The following is a 16758-nucleotide window of genomic DNA, read 5'->3' on the forward strand; positions in this document are numbered from 1 at the left end:
AGAAGACATTTCTAGATAGGCTTGCAAACTTACTGTGTGTACACATGTCTGATCACAGTGATTAAATAAGGAGAACACGATGAATGCACATATGTTCATGGTATGTGTACATGTTTATAGAAGATGTCTGGTATTCATGCCCACTAAATGCATACAGCTCCCGTGATTTTCAAGCTCTTGGTCCCTCATTGTGTCAGTATACATGACAGCTGTGTGACATGCACAGGAACATGTCTGTTGGAGAACATATGACACATAGGCTGACTGGTATTTAGGGACTTTGTGATTTTATATCTTGAAAAACCTTGGGCAAATGACAGGTGACACATAACTGTTCTGGATTTACACCTGGTTACTGTAAATAAAGTCTGATTGCATTAGTTTTCATTGAGAAGCAAACCAGTTTTTATCTTAAAATAATCTAGAGCTGGGACACTCACCTATTACACAGAATGGTTTCCTTGCAAAGCGCAGTCTTCCTTGCCATCCTCGGTATCGACAACAGCATCCAGCAGACCAGATACGAATAATAAATTCCAAACCAAAGACAACAATCATGACAAATTCCTAGAAAAAGAAAGTAAGAAATATGCCTGTTACAGATAACCAACTTTGAAGCACCAGTAAATGTATGAGCACTGTGTGTGTACGCCTTGAGCACCTGAAGATCCCAAGCCAATATCGCGACTCTGTTCCCCAGGATGGTTGACCACCTACACACAAAACACAGAATCCAGAGCTTCCTGATGAAAGGTCCAAATCTAACCTGGATAGCATTGAATATCTGCAAAGATTGGCTACTAACTATGAAACACCAAAGTACTGAATCACACTTAAAAAATACCAAAGCCAAATATTCAGTGACTTTGGACAATAAGGATGAGGCCACAGGTAATTTAAACAGTTAGTGAAGAAGACATGTTATACATCTACATTCATAAAACTAATTCTTAGTTTGAAAGCTGAATGTTTTGGTAGATAATATTCTCATTGTAGCAATATACAGGTGAAGTGATTAAGATGATACAGAAACATTTAGGAAATCAGTTTGTTCCTAGAAGCGTGTTAAGATACATGCAAATGTAATTACATAAAAGGTCATGTAATTGTTTGTAAGACAGTAAATGGATGTTCATACTCTGCATATCTTTCCCTGGACAACTTGTGAATGAAAGCATTTAAAAATCTCGCCTTGTCTGTCAGGTTTTCTTTGCACATTGGAAACTTCTTTAAGACTGTCCATTTCAATAGCATCAGCTTGTATTTATGCAACTTCTATAGGAAGAAATTTTTCCGTACTACAGTGAGCTTAGCGGAGTTGCCAATAGAGCTTGGACCACAATTTATGTTCATACCTTAAGGAAATCTAAATCCCTATAATATGCAGTGATATAGTACATAAATACTGGTATGAAATTCTAAACTCAATTTAGATTCTCTTCTGGAATGGCATCATGAAGTTGTAGGTTTTAAAATAAAAATTCATGTGCTAACCAAAACAAGGAGAAAAGTACTTGAAAGAACTTCTTAAGAAGTTCACCAAGAACAAGAGGATGAACACTGTATTTTATTTGGCAGATGAATGTATTTCCATGTACAGTCTAAAGCTGGTCCTTGTCCTTCAATTACTTTGTTTTTTCAACAAGATGAGGAATAGTGTGGTACAGTTAAGAAAACACTGTAAATTATTTAGATAGAGAATTATTTGCAAGAGTAGAGTTGATCCAATATTGACTTTTTTCCAATAAAAGTTTGCATGGTTTTTAACTGTGAGACCCTACAACTTTGGAAGCCACTAAGGCTGTACATATCACATATGTCAACTCAGCCATTAATTTCTTTGAACAAATGGCATTATTAATCTAGTGTCATGTAACGGTGCTTTACTAGTACATTGAAACATTGTGGATTTAATTTGATTTTTCCATCATAAAACAATTTGAAAACACAGTATTTCTTCCTTAAGCATGTCAGCGTATATAACTACATCACACTGAAAGAGATTTTAGAACCTTCTTCAATGCCTTTGTTTCCAGTTCTGTAAATCTCATATTGAACGCCTAAATCACAAAAGCAGAATGAAATCTCTTTGCTAAAATGTGGCTAAAGAAAATGTCTTTTTTTTTTTTTTGTTGGAAAAGAACACATGGAAAAATGAGTGCAACTGGTTAAAGTTTTCTTTTTCTTCATTCTACTACAAGAAACTTCAGCTTAATTTCATGGTCAGAGTTATTTCACAAATTTAGAAAGGATTATGTTCAAAACTGAAAAATTTCTGCATATAGTAACGATAACTGTTGAGAGTTGTCTACCATGTGGTACATTTCCTTGTAGGAAATTTTGCTAGGCCAAGAGTATAATGGTCAAGAAGCCAACTGGAAAAAAGGAAGATTATGTATGTTAGTTATTTCAGTACTACTTTTATAGTGGTTAAATAATTAATTTACAATCTGGTTTACACATTGTTAGATGATGTGTCTGAATTTATAGAGGTTGATGACAGGCATCCAGGCCATTTGACATCCTGTTCTCCAATGGAAATTTCTTCTTTGGGGCAGGAGTAAGAGATACCAAAGGAGGGGAGACCAGCAAAGCTTGAAACATTCTTTGCTTCCAATAAAATATTTTCCTTGTTGAAATCTAACCACATTTCATTTGACTGAAGCTTTTAATTTTGCTGAAAAACACACTATATGTACAGATGCATGAGAAATATTTCTTGCATTGTAAGCAAGCTGAAATTGTCACAGGCATCTTACAGGAGCTGATGTATACAACCAGGAACGTGTCCTCTATCATTCTCTAGACGTTAGTAGGGCCTCCAATGCAGAACTGGCAAGAACAGAAAGTGCTTAACGATTCTGAAACGACTAGTCTACAGCTTCAGTTCAGCTAAATTAGTATCACAAAGCTGCTGGTAGAAGTTGAAATGAAGCTATTTTTTTAAGTAGTTTACTATTTTGGCTTCTGTTAGTGCTATGCAGTTTTGTATTCATCATCTGTATTACTGTTAGCAATTACTGTTTGCTATGCTTGCTCAGTTATACAAAGATGAGAAAAGGCATTGTATGCTGAGAGCATGTTTGAGAGTCTCCTGTGCTGCATGGTGTGCTTGTGTATCAGAGGCAGAAATCCTATTTGTCTCACACACAAACACATATACGCATACTACAAAGAGAAATTTCATGGAGATATATGTCTATTCTGAAAGAGAAAAAGAGCAAAAGGATGTGTTTTCAATTTTGTTCTTTTTTGGAGGGTGGCGTAAGAGTATAAGTTTTTTCTTGGAGAAACAACGTGAAAGGCCTTTGTTCCTTCCTTGAGAAAAATAGTTACAATTTCTAGCTACATTACAGATTTATGCATGGTGTTATTACCTCAAAATTAACTGAAATTTCTGCTGCTTAAGTAAATGTTAAGAAAAGTCAGTGTAGTTACAGTAAGTGAGCTTAAATACAGTAAATATGGCTCTGTGCACTGGAATGCTAAAAGAACTTCTGATATATGGTTTTCTTCCACACATACCAAATTTCTGGTCGTTTTAAAATACAGTACAAGCTTTCATAACAGAAAAGACATTGAGTAAAGTGGAGATGGGATTTCACACTTATTTCTGTACTTTCTGAAATAGTGATGTTTCAAAATGATCCTTATATCCTGCTCACTCCTTCTTCAAAGAGCAACTGATTTTAAAGGGAATACATATCGTTGTAAATAAAGTCTAAAGGAAAAGGACTTTCCTAGAAAATGTGAGTGACAGTTTAGTTGTATTTTGGATCAGTGCAGGTTGAAACTAAGGAGAAACAAGGAAACCAACACTACTGTGAAAAAAGCAATGTTTTAGTAATCAGTGAACTCAGTCACAATGTAAACTCAAATCTCTGTCAAGGTTAACACAGGCCAGAGAATGACATTACTTTTTCCTATGGCAGCTGCCGAGTCACGAGGTTCTTGGTTTTCCATGGACAAAAATTATAAGCATGCGTCCTAAACACGATCAGGAATTTTTTTTAATCTTCATTTGGAATAGCTTATTACAAAATTAAGCATAAATCTAGGTTTTCAATTTTTTTGGTTTCTTTGTTTAGTTCCTTAGAAATTGAAACAGAAAATCAGGACATAATTGGAAAGGCATATGACAGAATAAATCATTAAACCTCACGTGATGTTTAGGATTGCTATAAAATGATGCATTCTAAGTAGCTCTGTCCTATGTATAACACAGTGGAACCTCAGTAATTTGGATTACTTATGCAATATGAATAACAACATTTACATCAGAATGGGAAAATCCTGCACTGTTGTTAAACCTGGCCTCCTTCAATATTTAGGAAGCCTGTATTTGAACTGATGAGCAAATTTAGATTTACTGGAAACCTAAACTAACTCTTCCAAGGCAGAGCAGGGATTCCTTTGTCATTTCTTCCTTTTCCCTATCCTGTCATCCTTTTCCAATCACAATCACATCTCAGCCTGTACCACAATTACTACAATCTGCACCTTGTTTGGCTATTTAAGCTCACAGTTAGCCCCTCACAGTAACTATTACAGCAGATGCATTGGTGGTTCAGACAGTGCAAAGTCTTCCTTCCTTCTTAAAGCACAGTTCATCCAGACTGATGAACTTTTCATTCTGAAATATTTTTGCATACACAGCTCCAGTTGTCATGGGGAAATATACATATGCAAGAGAAGCAAGGCTGAAATGCACAGGCTTAAAAGATTCAGTTGCCTTTGGCATAAGGAACACAGGCACCAGCGTGCTCTGGAAGTTTTTTACATCCACATGTGCCTTGGTTGCTCTGCCACTGGAACAATGAGAGCCACACAAATGGCTGGAAAGGAAAATAAGAGGTTATCCAAAGCAAGGCTTCTATTAACAGATGGTCCTGGAGGACTCTAATGAACAGGGCTGATAATTAATTAAATCAAGCATACTTTGTACAATCCAGCTATGATGAGCACCTTTTTTTCCTAACTCATTAGGATACAAGTGATGATTTGTTGGAATTATCTACATTAATATGCTTCTCAAATAGTTCTTAATGATAAGTATTTCCCTAAGCATAACATCATAACAGCAAAAAACTTTTTGTCATTGCTTTCTAGTTCATTAACATAACAGCTTATTAAAACTTAAAATAATTTGTTGCTGCTGAAAACAGGTGCCTTGCTTCTAGACCATAATTTCTGGGAATTAGAATAATTTTCAAGATGAGAAAATAACCAAAGTTGAGCGCTCTGTGCTGTTCTTCTAGGAAGCTCCTGGTTGTTTTGCACTGCATAAATGAGCTGAGGTGCGCATTTAGGAAATTTGCCCACAAGACAATGGCTGTGTTGTTATTTTAATTATGTTTCTTGAATAGAAACTTTTTTTAATGTATTCTAAAGGCTTGTGAAGAAGGACAACTGAGCTGCAGACTGATGTAAGGAGCTGTCTGCCCAGAGCTCATAGAACTGAGTCTACATTGTCAGAAGCCTCGGAAATGGACTACAACAAATCAAATTAACCCTCTGAAATAAGCTTTAATAAGGCCACAAGTGTTTTCCTACTGAAGACAACATCTCTGCAGTGTTGCTGCACTGGAGATGCTCGTTTTATGTAAATCAGCACGGACTCACTGCTCTAGCACAACAGCAGGAATAGAAGGAACAATGTCATCTGATAGAGCTTGTGAAGTTTCCTCTCTCCAGGGAAGTCCTGTGTCTCCCGATCAGTCAGAAAAGGGAAAATAAACATGTGCTCATCCTTTAATTTACAGCTGACTGCTTTAAGAATGTCACCAGCTGCTAAAATCTCTTCATGGTGACATATGATGAATAGCTGATACTATTCAACTAACAATGCTTTATTATTCATTGTCAAAGAGGATGAGATTGTTTTCTCATTCAATTAAAGCAAGAACATAACACTTCAGCTTCTGTATCCCTCTCTCAGACAAAAAAACTCCCTACTGATTCAAGGTAATGAGCACCAGAGTTGGACTCTACACTTCAAACAGATACTATTGGGATGTGAGGAGAAATGCGACACTAGTCTGGTTCACATAAACTTGAGGAAGGTTTGAGCTTTAAATAGTTCTGATGCAGAAGCTGGTGGAGGACTAGAGGCATTTCTGTTTTACTGGCCAGTTTCCAGATTAAAGTCAGCAGATATGAATACTTGCATACTTCATTGTTCAAAACAATAATACAATTTGCATACCCATTTGTATTATTACTGATTCAGCAGTAGGAGAGTAGCTTGAGTACTGCATTCAGGTCTGGAATCCTCAGCAAGGGAAAGACATAGATCTGCTGGAGTGAGTGCAGAGGAGGGCCATGAAGAAGGCCTGGAGCACCTCCCATACGAGGACAAGCTGAGAGAGTTGGGCTTGTTCAGCCTGGAGAAGAGAAGGTAATGGGGAGACCTTATAGCGACCTTCCATTACTTAAATGGGCCGACAGGAAAGCTGAGGAGGGTCTCTTTATCAGAAAGTGTAGTGATAGGATGATTTTAAGCTGAAAGAGGGGAGATTTAGATTGGATATTATAAAGAACTTTTTTACTGTGAGGGTGGTGAGGCACTGGAACAGGTTGCCAAGAGAAGCAATATATTTTATATTTTTTATATTTTATATATAAAATATAGGAACTAATGTTTTAATTCTTTCCAACTGCAGTTTACCAGTGGGAGAGATGGACGTAAATCTGAAAACACAACCCAGAATAAACCCTATTAGAGGCGAATAAATCACAACCAGAGCTTTCAGTTCATCTCCTAGTGCAATACACAACCATGAAATGAAATTTCACAGAATCACAGAATCACAGAATAACCAGGTTGGAAGAGACCCACCGGATCATCGAGTCCAACCGTTCCTACCAAACACTAAACCATATCCCTCAGCACCTCGTCCAACCGTGCCTTAAACACCTCCAGGGAAGGTGACTCAACCACCTCCCTGGGCAGCCTGTTCCAGTGCCCAATGACCCTTTCTGTAAAGAATTTTTTCCTAACGTCTAGCCTAAACCTCCCCTGGCGGAGCTTGAGGCCATTCCCTCTTGTCCTGTCCCCTGTCACTTGGGAGAAGAGGCCAGCACCCTCCTCTCTACAACCTCCTTTCAGGTAGTTGTAGAGAGCAATGAGGTCACCCCTCAGCCTCCTCTTCTCCAGGCTAAACAACCCCAGCTCTCTCAGCCGCTCCTCATAAGGCCTGTTCTCCAGCCCTTTCACCAGCTTCGTTGCTTTTCTCTGGACTCTCTCCAGAGCCTCAACATCCTTCTTGTGGTGAGGGGCCCAGAACTGAACACAGGATTCGAGGAGCAGTCTCACCAGTGCCGAGTACAGAGGGAGGATAACCTCCCTGGACCTGCTGGTCACACTGTTTCTGATCCAAGCCAAGATGCCATTGGCCTTCTTGGCCACCTGGGCACACTGCTGGCTCATATTCAGTCGGCTGTCAACCAACACCCCCAGGTCCCTCTCCTCCAGGCAGCTTTCTAGACAGACTTCTCCCAGTCTATATTATGCACCTTTTTGTCATTTATCACTTTTACAATGAATGTGATACTTTTACTACACTTACTTTTCCAGATTATGATTAAGATTTCCCATGCTAACTCTACATTAATAGAGGATTATTGAGAAACCAGTTCTGTGCCTTTTAATCTCATACACAGCTACAAGTCTATTGATATAATATTAAAATCCCAGTGATACACTTAGTTTTAATTAGCCACATGCTATATAAGACTTCTGCTATCCAACTCCCTTTTAGGTTTTTGTGTTTGTTACTTGAAATGGCACCTATTGGTCATGCTTCTTTATTCACTCACAACAGAAAAAAGCCCAAAGTTTTTCTGTTAAGTAAACACAGTTTTGAATCAGATGGTAAAGCAGAATTAGGTAACTGCCATTTAATTGTGTTCTTCATCATTTCTCACGGAGTAAATGTAAGTATTTACCGTATCAGAAGCAAAGCACAATTCCTAGCACTGAAACTGTGCTAACCTTCCTCACCATCCATGAGGATGACAGACACCCTTCTGCTTCTGCAGATGAGCAGATCCACACCACCACCATGGACGGGCTGCTGAGCATCTGCTGGTGCCACAAGAATGAAAGGCACACAGGCACTGGGCAGCTGCACTCCCGGCTGCTGGCCCTCATGGTTACTGCGATTACCATGTCAGTGCATGTGTAGGAAAACACATCCCAAAACTCCTTTTGGCTTTTGGCTTTTAGTGGATGTAGTTTTTTTCTAGCAAGACCCTGGTGATCACTGAAACCCTTTTTCAAATTGGGAAAATGGCAATGGGAAATGTTGACTTCACCACACACCATGTCTATCCTGCTCTTCCCCAGACAGATCATCACTCTTAAATATGGGTCTTTCTATTCCCTCTCATTGCACTCACTGCTTTACTCCATATCACTTGTTTATGTCAGGTACAGCTACACTTCTGAGAGAATTGCTGAAGGAAGATGATAGTGGTAAAACCCACAGTATAGAATAATTTTCTACTTTCCAAATATATTCATATCCTGCTTTGTGCTTGGTTACATTTTCTTTCTCTCTAGTGAGACATCAGCAGTAAACAGTCTCTTTTTGGTTTTAAAATTATCCACATATTGAAAACAATGAAGTTCTGTCCAGCTGTACCCAGGCCTTTGCATTTCCTTTGTGATTTCTTCACGCATTTTTTTCTGCTGTTGTCACATTTCTTATGTCACATGCTACAGGCAGACATGCAAGCACATGTCTCTGTAGTAACACAGCTCCCAAATCTTTCTTTTGAAATGTCTGTGAAGAATTTGATATCTTTTGCGGTGTCCAAAAGAAATGTGAAATGGGTGCCAGAGCCAGTACGGACTCTGAATCTTTTTATGCTCTGACATCCATGTTAATTTTGTTCTGATGCAAGGGGTTTAGGCTGATTGTTACGGCTGAACACATGTATGTGAATTAACTGATAACATTTGACATGCTGTATAACACAGAAGGAGAGGAGATTTACTCTTTTACTTTTTAGTTGTACAATGCTTGGGATTGCTAAATCTTAGAGACTCTGCAAATGTTTGCTGTGTTCTTTTTAAAAGTGGTTTATTTTTGCCGTTTCCCAGTTTGCAAAGTTCACTAACAGAGCTTCTCTAAGAGTACATCCAGTGTTCTGTGACTATCAGTAACTTTTGGCAAACTGGACTTGGAAGGGACTTTACTTAGTCTGTCAAAATCCTGATTATGCATTTAATTTCTTGAATATATGAACCTCTGTCAACTCATCAAACTTGAAAAAATCTTTGGTTATGACATTTTTAATCAATTTCTTAGGTGGAGTGAAAATGTTGACTTGGTCCCCTCTGTACATTCCAACAGCTAGACTTCGAGAGTCAGTATACCAAGTCTTATTTTTTACAAATTATGTTATTTGCTGAGTGTTTTGCAGCTACCCTATTATCTTTTTTTTTTTTTTTCCCTAGAAGGCTTATGGAATTTTGGTCTGCTGGAAAAAGAAAATAACAAACCCCTTCCACATCCTCTTAAAAACATAGGTATATCTTTATGAGACATTCGTTTCCTGTGATCCTATTTTCAAGTGGTACAATCAGTCAATTTCTGTCTGGTTCAGATTTGACAGCAAAGTTATTATCCCGTCCATGACATACACCTTTTCCTTAGGTACTTTATGGAAGCCTACAAGTTTTAATTGGCCAATACTTATTTTGCTAATAAAATCCTCAGGACCTGACTTGGTTCCAGAGTGTGTCTGTGTATTTACCACCACATACACTTTAAACTCTTTTTGGAGTTTGTATTATAGATATGTATGTCTGCTCTGGATCCTTATATATATATTTTGTATTTGCCTGTATTTTCATACCTATTTGCTTGACTTCTCAGTTTTTAAACTGTTTCTTGTGAACAGATTTCTTCTCTCACTTGAGGAAATCTGACATTTTGACTGTAGCAGGCTATGTTTTTCTATGTTTTGTCTCACCTGTGCAAAGTGAATGGGTGGATTACAGCTTCTATATGTACTCAGATGGTGGGTGTTCCCTACATTTCCAAACAGCTTTCACATCACTGATATTCTGCGGATTTTAGCATTCTTTTCCTTTTGACCGTTAGTGTATTGTAGACTTTTTCCTTACATGTTATTTATTGCCATGTACGTTGCCTTTCCTCTGGAAACAAGTTCTGCATCTCTGTTTGGCAAATCAATATTTCCCTAACAAAGGTGAGGTCTAAACTTGTGATAGAGATTTTGATAGCTAGCCATTTTTACTGTTGCAATCTGAACTCTCTGTTGCCTGCTATAAGGAGGTAGATCTTGCTCTCCACATAACAAGTTTGGACCCTTATCAAACTCTGGCATGAAGTCAATAAAATCAATACTGTAGTCTAGCATAAGCTATTACAATTCTAGTCTATGGATAATATTACACTTATCACTTTTAAGTAGTTTCCCATGCTACATTGTTATCACTAAACTGATAAAATGAGAAGGAAGACATGTCATGGCAAAGCAGCTGTTGTGCAAGGAGCGTTGCTCAATTGTCTTTAAAGGTGGTCAAGGAAAGCTTGTTGGGTCATTGGCAGAATGTACTGATTAGCTTAAAGGGAGATGTGCTTTTCTCTTGTCAAAGAACTATATCCCTACTAATGTGAATCTTGACACTATCATTGACATTGAACCATCTCCGTTTTCCACTCCTAGAGATGCTCCACATTTTCCGGTCCTAGAGATTCTGTGTTCTACAAAAAGTGAGCCTGTGAATGGCTGGCTAAATGGTTCTTTCCCAAATGACATGGGCAGTCATGTCCCTCTTCAAATATGTTCTCCACTTTTGAATGCTAGTCCTCCCTGTGCTGAGAAACAAAAGAAATCAGAAACTGATTGTTCACAAGACTGCTATATTACCTTGTGATTTTTCGCATATAGCCATATAATGTCATGGACAAGATACGCTAAGTGCAAGCTCTTGTATAGGATCAGATAACATGAATATAAGAGTATAATGCACCTACTTAAACAATTAACGCTGACTTTCTTATTACAGGTTAGCAATTTTAATGTTAAAACTTTAGCACGTCATAAGTTGTGTTACATTTAACACTGCTTGTGGGTTTGCTATTTCCATCCCTCTTTCTTCATTTCACAGTAACACCTATTTGTCTAAACATGCCCTGTTCAGTCAGAGGGAATGGAAAATAATTTCATGGATTGTATTTCATCCAGTAGCCACTGACTTATGACAGCTCCAGTGAACTTAACATTGCACAGCAAATAGGAATTTCTTGTTGGAGTGTACCTGGCTGGTAGTTCTGTCTAGGGAACACTCTGGCAGTGACTCTGAAACTCTCTCTTGCTCTACTGCATTTGCTGTTGAATGCTGTAGCTCTTGAGGTAGCCATTCATAGTTATCCTATCGCCTTTAAGTGATTTAATTATGAGATTTTTCTTTGCCCTGATTGCAGATCATGTATAATAATGCTGGGTTAGTCATCTTTAGTCATCAAACCTATTTAAGCTTTCCCAGCAGAACTATAACATACTGGAATTTTTAATTACATGAAAAAATTATTCCACTTAATGTGTGATTTTTCATTCTTCTGTTTACAATGATTATTTCTGCTTAATATAGAAGAACAAAAGAATCACAAAATCACTATGTTGGAAAAGACCTTTGAGATCATCATGTCGAACCATACTTGTCCACTACTAAACCATATCCCTAGGCACTTCATCTACCCATCTTTTAAATACTTCCAGGGATGGTGATTCAACCACGTCCCTTGGCAGCCTCTGCCAGTGCCTGACAACCCTTTTGGTGAAGAAAATTTTCCTAATGTCCAATCTGAATGTCCCCTGGAGCACCTTGAGGTCATTCCTTCTTGTACTGCCTGTCACTTTGGCAAAGAGTCCTTTCAGGTAACTGTACACAGCGATAAGGTCCTCAGCCTCCTCTTCTCCAGGCTAATGAACTCCAGTTTCCTCAGCCACTCCTCGTAAGACTTGTTCTCCAGCCCCTTCACCAGCTTTGTTGCTCTTCTCTGCACATGCTCCAGGACCTCAATGTTCTTCTTGCGGTGAGGGGCCCAGAACTGAACACAGGATTCGAGGTGCGGCCTCACCAGTGTTGTGTACAGGGGGGAGAACCACTTCTCAGTCTTTCTGGCCACACTACTTCTGGAACAACCCAAGATGCCATTGGCCTTCTTGGCCACCTGGGCCACTGCCAACTCATATTCAACCAGCTGTCAACCAACACCCCACACCCTTCCCTGCCAGGCAGCTTTCCATTCACTCTTCCCCAAGCCAGTAGCGTTTCACAGGATTGTGCAAGACTTGGTGCTTGGCCTTGTTAAACCTCATGCCACTGGACTCAGCCGAGCAGTCCAGCCTGCCCAGATCCCTTTGCAGAGCCTCCCTACCCTCCATCAGATCGACACTTCCACCCAGCTTAGTGTCATCCATAAACTTACTAAGAGCACAGTCAATCTATTATCCAAGTCATTGATAAAGATATTGAACAGATCTGGACCCAGCACTCAGCCCTGAGGACACCACTTGTGACCGGCCTTCAGCTGGATTTAGCTCCCTTTATCACCTCCCTTTGCGTCTGGCTGTCCAGACAGCTTTTACCCAGCAGAGTGTGTGCCTGTCCAGGCCAGTGGCAGCCAGTTTTTCAAGTAGGATACTGTGAGAAACTGTCAAATGCTTTACTAAAGTCCAAGCATGCTACATCCACAGCCTTTCCCTCATCCATTAAGCAGATAAAATTGTCATAGAAGGTGATTAGTTTAGTTTGGAAGGACTGCCTTTCATAAACCCATGCTGACTGGGCCCGATGAAAGGACAAAATGTTACTGACAGTGTAATCAAGCCCAGAAACATATCGATAATAGGCTTATGCCAGTAAGGGATGTCTTTATTTTTTGATGTGTCTGAAGTGTATTTTATCATCCTCAGCACTGTTGAAAATACATTTTTCATAGACACCTTTATAGTTTTATATGCAGTGCCATGTTATTTTGTTATGAAATGAATTTTTATTGCTAATTTTATCTCTTTCCATAGCTACAGTATGTGCTTATTTGTTTTAGAGCTTGGTTGGTTGGAAGTGTCAACGCTGCCTTCTGACAGAAGAGTTATGGCTTTGGGGACATGTACTGTTATGTTTTTAAATAACTTCACTGTTTCATTCAAATTTTCACTTTCTGTCAGACCTCCTCCTAGTAACTTTTAGTTTCAGTAAAGTGCAACCAGCACTTACATTTCCAACTGGAAGTGTCCACTTTTTGCACACAAATATTTTCAAGCAGTTGTGATCAGATCTGGTCCATCCATCCATCCAGTCCTCTAGTCAGGTCTGGAGGACTTTTATCCAAGCATTGCAAGAAGATTCAGGTTTTGGGATAATAAATCTAAACTGAAAAAGCCACTTTTCTGTATCCATCTCCCCTTTGAAATCTACTCTGCCCAGTTTTAAAATCCTGTAGCAGATTTGCATGATTACAGGAGTGTGGATGGATTCACTGTCCTACAGCAGAGGTAAACTGCATACATGCTTGGCTGCTATGGGACAGCTATACCCTATGTTTTTTAATAAACATTCACCCCTTTCCTATGTTTCTTTTATGGGAAAATGTTAGAGAAGGAATGAATATTAGGAAGATTTTAATTGCTAGAAACACTTACTAGACTCAGCTTTTGGATTCGCATAGGTGACCACAGTACATGTAGAAGCTAGCCTCATCTACTGCACCCTGCCTTCTTTTATGTCTTTGGGAGCTATTTCTGCTTGAAGAATAGGTTCCTAGTGCACATTTTCAGAGGTTTTTACCTTAAAGAACCGGGTACTGCTTTCTACCAGCCTTATTCAGAGAAAACCAAAAAACCAGATTTGACAAAACCAATCTTGCAGAAATTCATATGAATTTTGCAATCTCTCCAAGTTGATTAAAAATTAAAATTATGAAAAAAATGGAATGCTTTGTCACTTGATATTCCTTTCCTACAGCCCCAATTTTATTTTTAAGCCAAAAGTTTTAAAATGCTCAAATACACAAATAAGATTTTATGCCAGGTGAAAGGAAACATTTAATCTGATCCAAGAAATTTTTTTTTGACTTTTCAATTTGCCAAACCTTTCTGGGTCACCTCAAATGAGATTATTTATTTTCCTCAATTGACAGCAAACAAACAGAAGTGAACTAGTTATTCACATAGCTTTAGCTGAAAATGATCTTAAAAGATAGTGAGTTTGGTCATGAAAGCGAATGACCTCCAGTTCCAGGCATATTCCTTCTTGGCTGTCTTCCCTGAAAGATTTGATTTTGCCTTCCCAGCCTAAGTTTTACTTCCCTTGTGTTTATTATTTGATAAAGTGCCAGCAAACGTACTTGTAGATCAGCGACACACGGAAGATTATTTTCTTGCTGTGTTATTTGGATTCTTAAGCTGCTTGTGGCTTTTTTTGATGCTGAAGTAGATTTTATTCTACTGTCTATCTGGGATATATCACTGCTACAACTTGAGTGCCAGAAGTTGTGTGCAGAGTTGAGGCTAAAGCATAATTATCATTGTAGGTATAAGGAGTTTTATCTGATGCTCTTTCCATGGTTAGGCTTATTATTTCTGGACAAAAACATTAACCAAATTAATTACTGATGTAACTAACCAACATTGCTCTACAAAACATGCACTTAACTTATCTGCAGGACTTTCATTTTAAGCATAAACTTCAAATACTAAAAGTGTTTCCCTTGACAGGCTCCCAATAAGCAGAAGATGCCTAGGAACACAGTAGTACTTGTGCACATGCCAGAACTGAAGTCCTGGCTGGGTATGACATGACACAGTGAGGCAGGTTTGTGTCAGCTCTGGGAGCAGAGCTCAGGCGTTTCTGCAGTCCAGACAAGTCCATTAACCTCTGCTGATGCTCAGAAGCTCTCAGATAACACTGCTGTCCTAAACAATTATTTACTTTGAGCTATCGCACACTATCGTATTTTTCTGTGAGAGTATGTAGGATGCAGTGATTAGGAGATACATTTTCTGCTTCCTTGTAAGGTGAGGCTGGGGTAGATAAATGGAATTGACTGATTGCAGAACAATAATCTTCTCAGCTCCTCTGGCCTTTCTGAGAAGGAGGGAAAAGTTTGCTCACCTCATTTACACTTCCCTCTTTAACCTCCTTGTGTAATTCTGAATAGCTGCAATATGTCAAAAGCCACAGTCGGCAGTGCAGCCGGCAGCTCAGGTATTAAGTTGAAGGAACATTACCCTAACTTTTTAGCCAATTAAAGTGGCTGTAGGCAGAACCATCTGGAATAAATCTGTGAAGCAAACAGTTCACAGAAACCCAGCTGGCAGGTCTATGGGTTTGTATTTGTATGGTACTTCATTAGAATATAAACATACACCTTCCTTCTCAAGCATGCAGCAAACCAATATTAAACCAGGTCTCTGATAATTAATGCAACTGTCTCTACTAAGTGACACTTCAGTAAGAATTGTGTAAATCACTGCTAGAAGAAGGTTGCAAAAACCCTAGTGACTGCATTTATGTGTTGGCACAGCCAAAACAGCTACTCCTGAGTTAATATAGAAATGTATGTTTCCTTGGTTTGTGGCTGCAAAAGCTTACTTGATAACATTGTTAATATCAGCTAATGATTCAGTATGCAGAGAGGGAACAAATCATGCATCAGCAAACTGGAGTAAACCAGTCAGCTTTAGCCTGCTTCTGGAACATCATACTTGGCTGTGTTTATATTTTTCTCCATTAGAGACCCACAGCAGGAGCCATAAAATTCGTCATCACTGGATTTATTCCTGCCAAGGGTTTACTGAACACACCAGGCTATAGCATAGAAATGTTGACCCATGTGAGTAGTGATGCTTCAAGGATTAGCCATCAACCCTCTTCCTCCTTAAGGCTATTTCTGCATTCAGAGGATGCCATGGGGTGTACAGTCACAACTGTTAGCATGGGCATAGTCCATCTTTGAAACCAGAGCAGCAAAAAAGGTTGCAGTTTCCTGCTGCAGACCTTGAGCAGCGCAGCTCCACTGATGGGACACCTGGACAGGGACTGGTATATCAGCTAGCAGAGCTCCTCGCACACCCGCCCAGCACTGGGAGCAAATTCAGGACCTCACAGAGCAAAACCACAATCAGGCTCCTGGGAAAGCCATGGCAAAGCACAGGCAATGTGCTTACCAGCCAGCTGAGGAATCAGCAGCACTAAGCTTACCAACACAATCAACAAATATGTGGCTCATGGGAAATGCATATTTTATGTCAGAACAAATGGCCATTCTACAACAGATTTGCATATGTATGCAGGGAAACATATTACTTGTCACAATAGCACCTGCAATTAGAAATAATTCCTTTCATGCTAATCAAATTTTCCTGTTTTCCATACCAGAAAATATTAGCAATTAGTGTAGTAATCGCAATAATATAACTAGGTACAGAACATTCAAACAGACTTCCATTTGCAAAGTATTGTTCAGATATGTAAATAATGAGACTAGGTATGACTGTAGCATTAAATCTGATGACTTTTAGCTGGTTTAACGCCACCCGATCTTCTCTCCAGAAAACAAAAAAGCACTAATATGGCTAGGAAGCAAAAAACCACATTTAACAGATCTTTCTCTAATTAGCCCTGCTAAGAAACCACCAGATGGAACAGAACACCACACATCTGCACCTAGCTAGCTCTGGACTTTTCGTTCAGTTATCTTGTTGTAGTGGCAC

General features: G+C 39.0%; 1 protein-coding gene across 3 annotated transcripts in view; it reads right to left on the reverse strand.

The window, feature by feature from the left end:
- The window catches only part of KCNQ5 (potassium voltage-gated channel subfamily Q member 5), a 284616-nt gene that overhangs the window by 73258 nt on the left and 194600 nt on the right, over nt 1-16758 (reverse strand). For all 3 annotated transcript variants that reach the window (XM_069851428.1, XM_069851427.1, XM_069851429.1), the window contains exon 3: nt 441-567. In XM_069851428.1, the coding sequence (XP_069707529.1) occupies nt 441-567 (127 nt within the window). The remainder of the gene's footprint in view (nt 1-440; nt 568-16758) is intronic.

The sequence above is a fragment of the Phaenicophaeus curvirostris genome, chromosome 2 (genome assembly GCF_032191515.1).
Source record: "Phaenicophaeus curvirostris isolate KB17595 chromosome 2, BPBGC_Pcur_1.0, whole genome shotgun sequence".
In the NCBI taxonomy this organism is placed as follows: Eukaryota; Metazoa; Chordata; class Aves; order Cuculiformes; family Cuculidae; genus Phaenicophaeus; species Phaenicophaeus curvirostris.